The sequence below is a fragment of the Nipponia nippon genome, unplaced genomic scaffold (genome assembly GCF_047370975.1).
Source record: "Nipponia nippon isolate SJK-2023a ecotype South Korea unplaced genomic scaffold, ASM4737097v1 scaffold_3, whole genome shotgun sequence".
Taxonomy (NCBI): Eukaryota; Metazoa; Chordata; class Aves; order Pelecaniformes; family Threskiornithidae; genus Nipponia; species Nipponia nippon.
The window spans coordinates 40,873,265-40,888,112 of NW_028262347.1; the positions used below are offsets into that span (position 1 = coordinate 40,873,265).

Consider the following 14,848-nt stretch of genomic DNA (forward strand, 5'->3'; position numbering starts at 1 on the left):
CTTTTCTCTCCTGTAAGAGAGCTGCTTCATGTGTAACTTCAGGTGAAGTACAGGTTTTGAAAGTTACTGGAAGTTTTGTGTCACAAACCACTTTGCCTCATTCTCAAACACGAAGACCACTCGTTCGCTGTCTTCATGGCATCTTCACAAATCACCTATGCAAAAGGTACTTTTCATATGATTTGGCACAGGTGGAAAGCCAACCTGACGTGAACAGCCCCATCACTGGTTCGGTGGGCTGACAGTATCCCTCTGCAATGTACATGCAGCGACTTTGGAAAGAGGGCCTCATTTCATTAAAGGTGAAAAGGACAAGATATAAAATGTACTTTCCATTACTGAAGTGGTATTATTGACAGGAATAGTTGCTAGGGGACAAACATCTGTGTACCTGAGGCAAGAGGAGGAAAAAACCCATTGAGATGTAGTTATTCTACATCCACAATAGGTAGCTCAACCACATTTGCCTACCTTTTGATCAAAATAACAAAAGACAACAGATTTTTATTTTTTTTTTTAAAAAAAAGGTCAGCTTGTATTGAAAATATCTCTGTAAAAACACCTGTAATGCTACAGGGTAGTACCAGTACAAAACAGATCCATATTAACTTTCTTTAAACTGTTAAACTTTATTATAAATTAAAATTTCTTTACAAAAAATTGCACATAATTGACCACTCTTAGGTTCTGATGCACTGGCATTTGCAATAGTTTCTTTAATCTTCAAGTTTAATAGTCTCTGCCGTGAGTCCAATGCAGAAAAGGGCAGTAAGCAACCCTCTTAGAGCCTTCAAGTGCAAGAAGCATACTTGTGGCCACGGCAGTTACACTTTCCTTAAGAGCGGCTGCTTTTGTTTTAAATCCTGTAATGAAAAAGTCTCAAAAAAGGTTTAAAAAAGGAAAAACCCAAAATGGACTACTTGCTTTTTACTGTAAACACAGGCCAGTAAATTAATCCCAAACACAGATCTCTCAGGCATCAGCGAGAGTGTCAAGTGAATCAGGAACAGCAAAACAAAGAAAACAGAAAATAAAAAGAAAACATAAAAAAATAATGTCTGTCATTTTGATTAACTATACTTACGTAGATGACGTTATGAGAATCTGGCAGGGCCCAGAAGCAAGGCCAGACAGGGAGTTCATTTTTCCAGAGGAGGGTCATGTTAATTGCTTCCAGGTTCAAGGAAAGCAGATTGGAGACTCGATATGCTCAGCAATACTCATCTGCCTTACACAGATCTTAGGCATGGATCAGCCTGAAGAATCATTCAACTGATTTTGGCATTTAATAGGACTTATGGCTGACCGTACCCAGCGTTCAGTGATTCTTGCTTTCTGTTCTGTAAGTGTTTAAATTTAAAAGCTCATCTAGGCTGACTCCAACCTCTTGGCACTTGGAAACTAGTTTTCTCAGGTTATCAGTTTTACCTCCTCCTGATGCTTCAAACAAGAGTTGCTGTAAGAGATGGGGAAGCAGATATAAGATTTAGCCACAGCTTGAGCATCACCACATCTATGGATATGGGATATGCAGAAAATTTATATGAAACCTCAAACTGAATCATAAGGAGAAAACATTACATCTTTCCACAGTGTTGCACATAGAGGTAACTTCTGAAGGGCTCTCTGATATAAATGATGGACCTGTAAAACAAAAACAAGTATTAAAAGTCAGCACCATCTCGTGCACTCAAAATGAGTGATCTGAAGCACAAATATCTCTTGCGATAATTTTCAAAATCTGTTTTTAAAGAAGTTTCAAAGTCAAGCATTAAATTGCTACTAAAAGCAAAGGCAAGTTTATGTCTGACCTTAATTCTGACCCTTGTATGCACATGATTAATTACATGAGGACATTCTATTTTTCTTCACAAGACTCTTGCCTCATTCATTGCACAAGATGGAACACGATCAGGGAATGAAGCAGCTTACTGAATATTTCTTTTTCACCACTCAATATGTAGTCTCAAGGTCTTGCTTATTGCATACCATCCCAACCCTGCAATGAAAGTAACTGTTTCATACGCCTTTTTCCTTCGGCATCTATCTGTGCTTTAACAATCAGTATGTGCCTTTGCAACTGTCTAAAAAGGAAAAACGGTTTTACCATTTCATGGTTGGAAATAGAGGACCAAAATTTTTAGTGCAAGTATTTACTCAAGTCTCCTTCAACTACTGGTATCTGAAGTACGAACTTTAATCAGAGAGTCATTAGGGGAGGTATTTGTTAGCATTTTCAATACTCATACCCATTTTTATATTCTTTTAGCAAACCTTTACATGACCTGCTGAAGGGAATAAATGACAGGTTCTCCAGGAACAGGAAATCCAGAATCTGAATCACAATTCAATTTTAAAACAATATCCTACTTGTTTACTAGAAAATCCAGTTATCTGGAACAGTCACTGATTTGCGTAAACAGTTTTAAGTGCTCGCTACATCCCAAACTAAGCACCCCCCAAAAAAAAAAAAAAAAAATCAACTGCACTGTGTGTGCCTACTTCAGTGATTTTACTCCACACTGTATAGTTAGCCAGGTGGTTGCAGAAGAAAACCACAAGATTTCTTCTGGGTGTAATCCAGCTGCAATGTTTCACGTATGCCTTCATTCTAATTGGTTCATTTTCTTTAAGGACCCTCTTTTTGATTCATTTGAAGTCTATTTTTCTAACTTTCTAACAAAACAAAGCAGGGATCTTTTAAGTCACCAACCTCACTACAGGGAGTGCCTTACAATATAGTCCACCTAATACAATGACTGAAGCAGGGATCTGTGACTAATTACAGATTACACCAAACCATCAACACGGAGACAGAATTAAGGTTGAACAGGCAACCATGCCTTTGGTATCTCCTGACTTTGAACTATTTGATCTTACAAACCAAGTAACTGTCTGCTTGGGGGGTGGTCTTTTTAAACATTCTAGGAGACAGTAAAAAAGGAAAGAAAAGATTTCATATGTGAGTCTAACAATAGCCATGCTACCCATTATGGATCAGTTAAAGCTTTAATACTGTTTCAAAAGACAGACTACTGACAGAAAAGAAGGATGCTGAGAATCAGCCACTAGAAGAGTGACACAGAACAAGATACAGCAGAAAAGTAGCTCAGAAACACCACAAACAAGTGGTGAGTCACAAACGCAGGGCCTCATGATCCCCCCAACACACAGCATCTTTCCACAGGCAGAAGAATATTTTGAAGGTGACAGCAACAATATCAGGAAGATCCATTCTGTTTGAACTGAAAAGTCACTCAGTTGCTGTGCCAAACACCTCTTGTATTTGTATACAAAGTGATAAAAATATTTCCCTTCCCAAAGAACTAATGAGTAAACTTGTTTAGTTTTGAAGAGAAAAAACTGATGTCTTTGGTGGGGTCAGGAACTACTCAAACTGTCAACATCAACTGGCTTGGCAGACCCACCCTTCCAACTACTAGTAAAAGATAGTCATTAGCACCTTCCAGCACAACAATCCTTCCTTCCCTCTACTGTATTTTAAGTGCTAGCAATCTCCTCTCCAGTTCAAAAAAAAAAAAAAAGTGGGAGAAGAATACAGCCACCCCAGTATGGGAAAGAGACACACAAACAGTATGCACAAGTACTCATGATATAATCCATTCTACCTTGATTGCCAAAGATATTTCTTACACTTGAGGCAAATGCTTCGGTGTTTATACATAGAGTATTTCAACTACCTAGATATCTTGGGTTTATGAGATGACCATTGCTTTGGATAAAGCCAAGGTATGAAAAGTTTTACAGAATTTTGTTATTACTCATTTTAGTAAGCTGTGTTGACTTACTTCTCTTTGTCCCATTAGAAAGCATTCGGCAGCAATGGCTCTGAGGAAAAGAAATATATGAAAATATTTATTCTTGAATTTTAAATGCCATTAGTGGCAGAATACTGACTGTGGAATGGAATTACAAATTCCTTGAGAAGAAACTAACTTCCAATGATGTTAATCTACAGTGAAAAGATAAAAATAGCCATTTTTAAAAACAACCTTACATGAGCAAGACATTTCAGTGGTTCCCCATTATGAACAAACACTGAAGAAAAAGATCAGTTCAGCATCACTGGATAATGGAGATTACCGCTATTGTGATATATAAAGGGGAGGGTAGAGAGGGGGAGACAGAAGTCAATAGTTGAATTAAAAAGGCAACTTGTAAATACATCATTCATATTTATCTGCATAATATCCATTCACGTAAGTTTCCCCAACGGGGAAATTCTTTAAAGAAGTGACAGTACCTCTGTCTGTTGTAACAAACAGTTACTGTTTAAATAATAAGCTAATGAAAGAGAGACTTCCAGCACAAGCCCAATTGGAAGGACGTTTCAGATTTACCTTTGTGATGTAAACCTTATAAACAAAAGCAATATCTATGAAAACAGATGTATGACTGACTGTTGCATTACATTTTCCAGATGGCCAGGCATGTTGGGATATTATATGTAAACATCTTGGCTTGCAGTTTCAGAATCTGAACATTGCTCTCCTCCCAGTATCGCAGAAGCAGTCTGTAAAAAGCATTCATGAGAAAGGAACACTGTTCTAATCACTGGGAACAGAAAAGCAATCCAAAGATACGAACACATTACACAAAATACACTTAATCTGAGCCAAGAGTTGCAAGTAGAAAAAAAAAAAGCAAGCCACCATATACAATATTGACTGAACATGCTCTCAGAACAAAACAAAACAAAAAAGATACACTTTCAGAGAATAACTAAAAAGTGTAAAATCAGAGAAAATATCATCTTGGCACATTACAAGATCCATTTTTAGCATGCACAAGGTAACTATGTATTTGAAAGGAGGCTAATTAGTTTTAGAATCATGAGGCTAGGAAATACTCGTCAGTCAGTTCTGCTCACCCATTTCATGTAGTATCAACATTGTCTAAAGAAGCTGCAAGTTCCATCTAGACAGAATCGCAGCTTGGTTTAAAATGCAGCCATTCAACTTCGTGTGCCAAAGGCAGGTGTGTCATACTCTCCCCACGCCCCCAACCACACGCACTTATGTCAAGTCTTGCTTTGAATTCTTTGGGGTCACTGTTGATGATGAACAGGAAGTGTTTGGGGACTTTTCAAAATTATTCAATCAGATGTTCATGAGTTCATTGCAGCTGAATATGGCAAAACATGGACACTATAATCCTGGAAGAGTACATTTTGAAATACCGTTCGAGTAAGAACCAGCGCGATGCTTACATTAACTGTTTTTGTGTCCCATAAGGTTTTTTCCAAAATTAAGAATGGTTTATCTTTGCTAAATAAATGTCAAGTTAAGCCTTACAGTAGCACTGTTATACACTGGTGTATCCATTTTTGTTTTATGCTGGAACTATACTTTTAATAGAAAATTAAGTAACAACAAGATTTTAATATATATCTGATGTTTCTCTACACACTTAATTTTGACCATTTGTACTCATCATGTACAATGCAGAGTTAATTCCTGTATAATTATAACCTTTCTGTAGATAGAACAGAACCCTGTCAAATACAAGAAAGATTGAGACGATGTCAGACGGCACAATATGCCTCAAGCAACATGCAATAATAGAGGAAGAGTTTCACTTTTGCAGTAGAAAGCAGATCATGCATGTCTTGCACAAAAAACAGCAGTTATGTTAACCAGCTGTTTGTCTTGATTACATGTATTTTTACATACCTCAGTGCAAGTCCAGGATTAGCAGGCATGGTAGAACAAAACCGTTCCAAGGTTTTGGAATGTTGAGATTTTGGAATGCAGCTCAAATAAAAAAGAATTACCTGTAGAATTTGAATTATAAACATCAATCCACTTTATAGCTGTCTAATTTTGCTAAGAATAATGGAATCACAAACTATGAACATTATGACTAAAGTGAGTTACCACCCACAAACTTCATTCCTCAATGGTACAGAAATCAATTTGTATAATAAAAAGCTAGTGTCAAGTTGCTAACACTGCATATTTTAGCCTTTCAAGCCTGCATTTAGTGAGTAAAAAGAAATGCACTGGATGTTAGCAAAATGGGACCCAGGATTTCTATAAGCTTTATTCTGTCTAAGTGCTCAACCTGTTTTTACTCCTACTTTATTTCTTCTGTTTCTCCATCACTGTAATGTCTATGATCAAAACTGACAGCTTAAATACTGTTCCCATCTGCCAGTGTTACAGCTCTGCAGACCCCTCCTGCTCAGCCATCTCTTCCCCCCCCGCCCCTTACACATTTTCTCTTTTCTCTAGGACAGAACAGTTCGTCATTAAAAGCTGTATTCACAGTATTAAAGCATGCCACAACACAGTTTCTCTTTGCCTTACACACCCTTTATTCAACAGGTCACTGCTAGATAGTCTTCTGCTCAGAACACTACTCTCCTCAGATACTTGTTTCTTTTTCTACTAATTCCTAGCTCTGTTTTCATATACTACTGGTGCTGTATTTAAACAAGCAAATTACAGGTACCTGCTAAAAGGTCATCAGTCTCTGTTTAATCAAAACTGTCCACAGACACATTTTTACCTTATTATGAAACTCATAATTGGTCCAATAATCAGCAGTACTAAAAGGAATTGGGTATCGTGTGGGGACTGTAACCAGACATCTGTTCACTAGGTCAGTAAAAAGCTTGAATTCTTGAACTTTGTTGTTGGATCCAACAACTTTGCTATTGATAAAAACAAGGTAACTGGAAGAGAAAAAAAAAAAAAAAAAAAAAAAGAAAAAATGGGTCTGGTAACCTTCACTTAATAGTCTTGAGATTAATTTACTCTCCTCCCTTAAGAACTTACTCCATCCAGATGTTCTGTACAGTCTCCTGCTGCATCACTGCCCCCAGAGCTGCTTCATAAGCATCCAGTGCTTCACCAACACTTGCGTGAAGAGACTGGCACAAACTGTTTATAATAAAAGTTAAAAAGTGTTGCAGGACATAAACAATGCATGTTCTTAAAGAGCAAGGATCAATAAAGAACTACTCATTCTGAGATGCAAGAAAAAACAGTGTTTTCAGTTTAGCAGCATTATGGACTAATTTCTCAGTCAATTTATTAAAATGGTTAAATCTCAACTGCAGATAATAAGGAATAATACAGAAACAATGCAGTTTTAAATGCAACTCAAATAGAAATGAAATATTATGAATTGTCTATTCTAACAGGGATCCTCTGGCTGCTACAGAATGGAGACAAGTCTTGAGTTTCCATTTAGAAAGCTCCAGAACAGGAAGTTTCAAAGTCGGATTAAAACCACTTGAGAAATGGTATCAGACTGTGGCAACAAAACTAGTGTTCCAAAACAAATACTACTGGGGATCTGGGGTAGAAATACGCTGATCATGTCAGGACAAAAGAAAAAAACTGACAAGAATAGTCAAAAAAACCCTTAATTTTGTTCCACAGCTCCTCAAAGAAACATATGGTCAGACCAACATATGGGACCTCACCAAAGACAGAAGGAGACATTTTTTGACCAAGATTCAGTGAACAATCCTTATTTCAAAGTGTAAAGTAACAGTGAAAAAAAGGTAAGACTTCCAGTAAGTCATAAGAGTGGAAAAAAACCAACTCATGAAGAGGAAGACTACAGAAATGCAAAATAAGACAAAGCTGATGTTGCTACCTTGCTACAGAACCCTCCTGACTGCGGTCACATAATCAGGGTGCCTGATTCTACTCCAGCTTTCCCCAAGAACTACAAACTGAATCACCCATTTGCTACTCTTTCAATTTGCTACTCTTTCTAAAAAAGTGTATGCATATGTTTCTGCACACACATACACACATGTACACACACACACACAATGATCTTTCCAAGTAAAACATTGTTCCTTGACCTTTGAGGCCTTGCCAATTTCAAACTGACTATTTTCACTTGATAAAAGTGAATTTTTACGTCTTTTGTCCTCTGTACCTGAAAAAAGGTAAGAGATACATAGGTCCAAATCCCAGGCACTTACTCAGTCAACCACAGAAACACTCAATTATTAGCTCTGAAAGTAATTTAGGCACTTATTTCAATAGCACTAATTTTCCTCTTAGAAGCAGGCTCTAAAATACAGGAGCATCTGAGCTTAAATTAAGGTCCCTAATGACTAGACTAAACAGTGACCTGAAGTGTCTTTCTAACAATGTTTCTACTGTGCAAGTACCAAAATTAAAATTGAACTTGCAAAGAGGTATTTTCTAAATAAAATTTATTTAAATTGGTATTAATGGACAATATAAAAAGAAAACATTAAGATAGCTTAATCTAAATCTTATATAAAGGTTTTCTTGAAAACCATACATTTTACCTGTTTTTAAGTTGTCCACCAATTAAAAACTATAAGCAACAGTGTTGAAGGAGTTCTGAGGTGTCCTCACTCAGTATCTGAAGCGTTATCATCTTTGCCCCTTTACTTATCTGAAAAGCCAAATAGCTACTTGTGAAGACTGACAAACCCAGACTATGAAGTGGTAAACTTCTTAAACAACCTAAGTCAACATCTCAGTAACCACCGTTACACTAGTATAAGTTATAGATGGCTAATACTTTGGTGCCTGCCAATCCTGGATATTGCTGCTATCACAAGCAATGGTGGAAGAAACAAAGAAAAAAAAAATTGTGTATACATGACAAAGATCTGTCACCTTTGCAATCTCTTGCAGAGGAAAAGGTCACTTTGCTGTATTACTTTGCTACAGAGGGGGGGGTCCGTGGCTAGTTTCAACTATTATAGTCTGTTGTTAGTAGCTCCATAAACAGCTGAAACTGTGGGTCAAGGAAGGTGGGGAGACCAGGGCTAAACAAAGTTAAACAGAGTCGGGAAACTATTGTAAAATAAAAGTGAGACAATTGCAAGCCAGAAGAAAGAAGAACACTACTAGCAGCAGCATCCTAAAACAAAAGTAAAACAAAAGTAAAACAAAAAAGAAAATTTTATCATTTTGTGAGATGAACACACCTGTTACTGCTCCTATAGGGCAGAATTTCTGAAAGATTTCTCAAGTGGAGAATTTAAGTGGATGTGCAATTCACAGTTCCATAAAATTGTCTCTGTTGTGCAGCAGGCAGGTAGGTTCTCTAAGGACTGGTAGATCATTTATTTAAAGAACTCAAAGTGATACACCCTTAGGCAAACAATGAATGTTCTGCTTTTGAAAATGCAATTTACTCAGACCCAATAGCTGTTTCTCAGAAATACTTTAGAAAAATCTCACCAGTAGATCTGCCACAGATATGGGATTTGCTGGTTTATAACATCATCTGTAAGATGTTCTTTATAGAGAGGTGATGTAAATTCAATTGGCATTGGAAAATTCAAGAGATATCTACACGAGAAAAAAGTAGTAGTAAGTGAGAATACCCCTGTACATGGAAGAGTCCTATGTGGATGTAATGTTTAGTTCCGAAATCCAGTTCATGGGACATTAAAAAAGATGTACTTTTCCTAGATTTTAGTTTAACTCCATCCAGATACAATTATACAGAAAGCATTACACAGAAATATAGAAATAATATTAAAAGCATTTACTCCCTCATTATGTACAAAGTTAAATGTTGCTTTATATCTCAGACTCCTCCCTCCTCATACAAAATACATCAAGTAAGGTACAATCATCTACATACAGTCAGCTAAGCTGCATTGATTGCCAGTACTAAATTTAATGTAAACAGGAATAAAATCTAACACCTAACTTGGAGATAAAAACATTTCAAAGCCTCATCAGCATAAGTTTTATCACAGTAGGTCTTCCTTTGAACGCCTTCAGAGGCATCTATTTTGACTACAGGGAACTTGCGTATTTCAAAACTTCAGTAACCCTCTCAATTAGGTGCTAAAATTCAAGTGGAAAATCAGCAGGCTAGACATGAACCTGTGCCTTTTCAACAATAATAATCTGCTGACTAATAGCATGCTGGACCTCTGGATTGAGGTCTTTCGCAAGTGCCTAAATATAATATTTTAGGTATGCAATTTTAGGCTCCTAGCTTTGGGGGGGGCGGAAAAATGCACAACTTTGGCACACATATGATTGATTTTCACTCCCCAAATCCAGAAATTGAACTTGCTGGCTATTTCATCCTTAAATCCTTGTGGTTTTACTATTTAGTGCATGTGCACAAACAACAAGTATAAATCTTATAAACTACCAAATCATAATTCACTGAAGTTCTAGCAAAACATGCCAAGCTAAAAATAGAGGAGTTTAAATTTCGGTAATATTGTCATTTTCTTGAAAAACAAGACATTCTAGAACTTTTAAAGAGGAAAAAAAATATTCTAAGCATACCTTAAGAGATCCATGGGACCATGCTGTTGGCATGTATTCTCAAAGAAAGCTGCCACAAAATCTTGCAACAGTGGAAGAATACTGCTTGACCTTTCCTGTTTTGGGGGTTTATTTTTTAAAAATAAAAATAAAAAACAGAATCAGACATCAACCTGAAAATGACAAGAACAATTTAAGCATAATAAATAACGAGTGGTGTGTCTATCTCTGCAATGCTCCATTGTCTTCATTCTCTCAAGAATGAAGTCTAACTGGGTCAGTCAGCAGAAAAAAGCTGAAAACATATTACAGGGTTTACTGTTAACGTCTATTATTCTTACTTCAGGATATTAACACTGGATTAGAACAATCCAAAGTGTGAATTTATGATTTTATGTAATACCTTTGATTATCTTTAATCATGTCACTAATCTTGCCAATTCTATTTTTTCCAACTATATAAAGGAGTACTAGATATTACAAAAACGTCATGAAGATTAATCAACTTGATAAGTGTTTGAAGCAACACACAAAACCCAGACTTTATAAAGCCAGCAGACCAATAAAATGAGTTTTGGAGTGGAGTATTACCTGTGAAACAAGGAATTTACACAACTGATAAAAAATTTCGGCATTCTGAGGATTCTTCTCAAAAGCTCCAATCCACACTTTGTAGGCATTGTCACTCTGCTCCATCTGCAAGTACAAGGTGGCCAAACTCTCCAAGAGCTGACAGTTGTTAGGGCAGAGCTCCAATAAAGATGTACAAAGTTCTGCAGCAGACTCCCACCTTAAAGAAAAGTAAAGGTAAGTTTTCAAAAAAGCAGAGTTGGGTACTCCAATTAAAAATGTCTTGAAACACCTTACCTTTCAAGAAGTTTCAGCAAAGCTATCATGTTTCTGTAGAGAGGAAAGCAGATAGCTATTCTTTTGTCAGCCTCAAGGCTTTCATCAGTACATGTTTTGACCGCATCTTGAAAAACAAAAGCAGAAAATCAAGCTTTTAGACCTCAAGCAATGTCAAAGCTATTTGAAGCCTTAACATAATAAAAAGTCTCATTTAACATAATGAAAATACAGAAGTGTGGAAAGATATTTCTGACAGTGCTGCTTTTGCAAATTATTAAAAAAGGAAAATGACCATCTTTGGAAAAGCTTTCTTAACACTTATCACCACAGTGCAAAGACATAAGTCTTTCAGAAGTTTCATCCCTTGTTCATTTAAAAAACAAGAAACATCCTACCAATGAAATGTTAAAGCCACATTACAGATAGCAGTGTATCACTATACTTAAAACTACATTCCAGGACTTCCAGCATAGCTGCTGAAAGCTGCTGAGACAAAAGCTAATGTAGGATATTTTTTTTTCTTCTCAGCATAATAAAAAGTTACCCAACAATGAACGCCCCATAATGAACATGCCATTGTCATGGCTAGACTGCCTTCACTCCCACAGTTGGGCTACTCAATCTATCCTTGAATATTTCCACACTGCATTACCACCTGCAGCATAGGTATATTCCCAGTGGCAGTTCAATATCGCTGCTGGCTAACATGCTAAGTACTGACATTGATACAATGCTATTATAAAGTCTACCTCTGGCAGCACCACAAGTCAAGAATTCAATTTCTTCTAGTATTTTCATTCTACATCTTTAAAAAAATTATTTGGTTTAAGTAAACTTTGAATGAAGACCAAAACACATGCATTGCTCTGCCTCTTCTAAGGAAACACACTAAACTTCCAGGAAAGTAACTTTCCAATAGACGCATCCCATTAAGGGGAGGAAGGGTAAGAGAGAACGACAACAGAAGCTTGGCTTTATGCTTGTATAAGCCCAAGAAAACTAGCAATGTCATACTGTCACAAGCCACTGGTCTTTATCTTGATAGAATATCACAGTTGAGAGAAAAAAAGCTATGGCTTTGAATCATAGATGAAAAACTCAGGGTGTGCGTTAAGTACCCAAGAACATGGACTTTCCTCACTGCTCCATTCAAATCAAGATGAAATATTCACTGGATTAATCCCAATGACTTAACATGATCATCAGCAATATCGCATTGTCTTGAAATTCCAAAAGTTGGGCAATATTTCTTGATTTACAACAAGAGAGTAATGTATTAAGTAGTTTACCTCCTTAACCTTACCTTCAAACATAGCTAACAGCGTATCAGGATTGGTCTTTACATCTTGAACTGTTTGCCATGGTATTAAAAATGGCTCTTTGTTCATGATCCTTGAAGGACTGACATTAGCTGGATCATAGAACTTGACTGGGAGAATGCCGAATTCAGTTAGATGTATATAAGCCAGCCAAGCCAAGCAACGGTCATTCACAGTAAGGCGTTCTGATATTATCTTTTCATTTGCTGATTTTAAAGCATTCTGTAAAGGTTAAAAGAAATACATTATATTTCAACCATAAAATCTTTAAGATCTAAGAATGAGAAAAGGAAATAGGAAGAGTAAGTTTTAATATTCTCAAGTTTTTTTTCCATAGAAAAGACAGGAAATAATTCTTTATGTCAATCATGATTATATTTGGCTTACGTGAATGTGTGACTGTATTCAAATTGTATGCATAATTTCTAGTAACAGGTTTAGAAAAACTGTAGAAGATTGTTATTTTGAAAAGTGAACAGAGAGAGACTTTGAAAACAGGCATCTCCCAACATGTGTTCCATTTTTCTGCTTAATTTGTGGACAATTACTTCCAGTTACATAGAAATAATATATTAGCTCTAGAGACAACACATCTACAAGTTGGATTCAGCGTGCTATAGCCTACTGAGTTTTGGAGGTTTTTTGTTTGTTTATTGGTTTGGGGTTTTTTTTTATTAAGTTCTAGTTATACAGCTACTAAGTTACAGCTATCCAAGCCTACTGAAAGCACCACCATCTCTAGGCATATTGTTTAAAAAAACGTGTCGGAAATGTTACTGAGAACAAGGATACTGCTTCAAATTTTCCTACCAGTTATATGCAAAAGCAGAATAGCCCAGTTAAACTGGCAGATTGCAAATAAAATCATTAGAGCATGCAATTAGACAACATCTAAACACAGTTGCTCCTAAAATGGAACAGAATCACATGGCTGGTGATGTGCCAATATTTTTCTGGATAAACGCAGTACAATCAAAGAATGCACTTTCAAGGGAATGAAAGTACTTGTAAATTTAGGCAAAATTCAGCAGGACACTTGTCCTGTAATAGGTGAAATCTGAATTTTCAAAAACATTTCACTTATTCACTCTTCAAAATATTTACTTCAGAAAATTTGCTTTCAAGTTTTCAAAGAGACACATTGCTACTTACTCTGAAATAGCATTTACTTAGAAATTATCTTCTCTTAAATATGGTTAAATAATCTCTCCCCAAGACATTTTTTCATTACACATTTCAGATGAATATAAACAAAAATGTTTAGTTTTGTGATGATGCTTTGGGGAAAGGTAAGGGAAACCAATTCATGTTATTCTCCCACATACACTGGACTTCCACGTCAATTGGACACAAACCGAGTTTCTTCTCCCTCTGTTCCTTTTGTTCATTCAGTCAAACATTCAGTTACATTGATCAGTACTGCTGTGTTTAGAATAGCTTTTGGAGGAAGTCAACACAGCATTACACTTTTCTATTTAAACTGGAGCTAGAAAAGCAGCATTACAGCCTCAAACCACACGACTGAGAAAAAAAATGGTTTAGGGTGTAGCAAGCAACAGGTGCCACCTGCTGGTAGGAAAGAAAAAACTTGCAACTGAAACTAGAGCAGCTCCCACTTCTAGTAGGAGCTGATGTCAGCACTCGATTTCTCACCTTCATCCACCACTTCTATTGTCTACAGAACAGTAACAGCGATCTAAATTCTTTCTACAGTCACAATACAAGCCTGAGATAACCCCATGACTTTGCAGTTCATGGGATCAATAAAGTCTGATTTAACAGTCTCCAAATTTTGTAGCAGGGCAATACTGTTATTTAATATCATACTGTGTTCTTTCCCAAGAATTACTGGTTTGATTTCTGTAGCAATAAACATTTGAGTACCTGAGGCAATACATTACTCACAGGTCCTTCACTGCAGAAAAGTGTTCTATGGCTTAACAGAAATCAACAAGTAAAGCAATTCCCAGAGAATTATTTTGAGACATAGTGGTCTAGGCTATTAGCTACACAAGCAAAGCAAAAAAGGAAAAAGGTACCAAAAACCCCAAAGGTATATCCAAATTTTCCAGTGGCATCATATCTCAAAAGAGAAGTCTCTAGGAGAATTCCTTCAGCAAATAAAGGAAGGAACAGTTCTTCTAAAGTTGACACTACCAGAGTGAGAGGCATGAGAAAGGTGAAGGTATGAAGACAATTCCTGGGGTGGTAACCTGGAAGTTACCTGCAGCAGAACAAGAGCATTCTGATGTCTTCCTGTAAACAGGCTTAAGTGAACCCTGTACAGGAGAGTCTCCAGCAGCTGAAAGGACACGAGATTTGGATTTTCTTCTCCCCCTGTCACTTCCATTAGGAACTGCAGCATCCTCCCACATACATAGTCTTTTCCATCAAAGGAATTCTCCAAATTCAAAAACT

The 14,848-nt window shown here is 36.6% G+C and overlaps 1 protein-coding gene across 10 annotated transcripts in view; it reads right to left on the minus strand.

Annotated features, from left to right (window-relative positions):
• Positions 1 to 538: 538 nt before the first annotated feature.
• Positions 539 to 14,848, minus strand: part of ZFC3H1 (zinc finger C3H1-type containing) — a 43,892-nt gene continuing 29,582 nt past the window's right edge. For 4 of the 10 annotated variants that reach the window (XM_087764925.1, XM_087764928.1, XM_087764924.1 and 1 more), the window contains 13 exons: positions 14,655 to 14,846; positions 12,415 to 12,652; positions 11,130 to 11,235; positions 10,854 to 11,052; positions 10,284 to 10,378; positions 9,210 to 9,320; positions 6,801 to 6,905; positions 6,532 to 6,697; positions 5,694 to 5,794; positions 4,433 to 4,534; positions 3,810 to 3,849; positions 1,582 to 1,644; positions 539 to 1,456 (listed from right to left, as the gene is read on the minus strand). In XM_087764925.1, the coding sequence (XP_087621051.1) occupies positions 1,319 to 1,456; positions 1,582 to 1,644; positions 3,810 to 3,849; positions 4,433 to 4,534; positions 5,694 to 5,794; positions 6,532 to 6,697; positions 6,801 to 6,905; positions 9,210 to 9,320; positions 10,284 to 10,378; positions 10,854 to 11,052; positions 11,130 to 11,235; positions 12,415 to 12,652; positions 14,655 to 14,846 (1,656 nt within the window). In that variant the 3' untranslated portion in view covers positions 539 to 1,318. The other 6 variants (XM_087764926.1, XM_087764927.1, XR_015706383.1 and 3 more) reach the window with 6 other exon arrangements.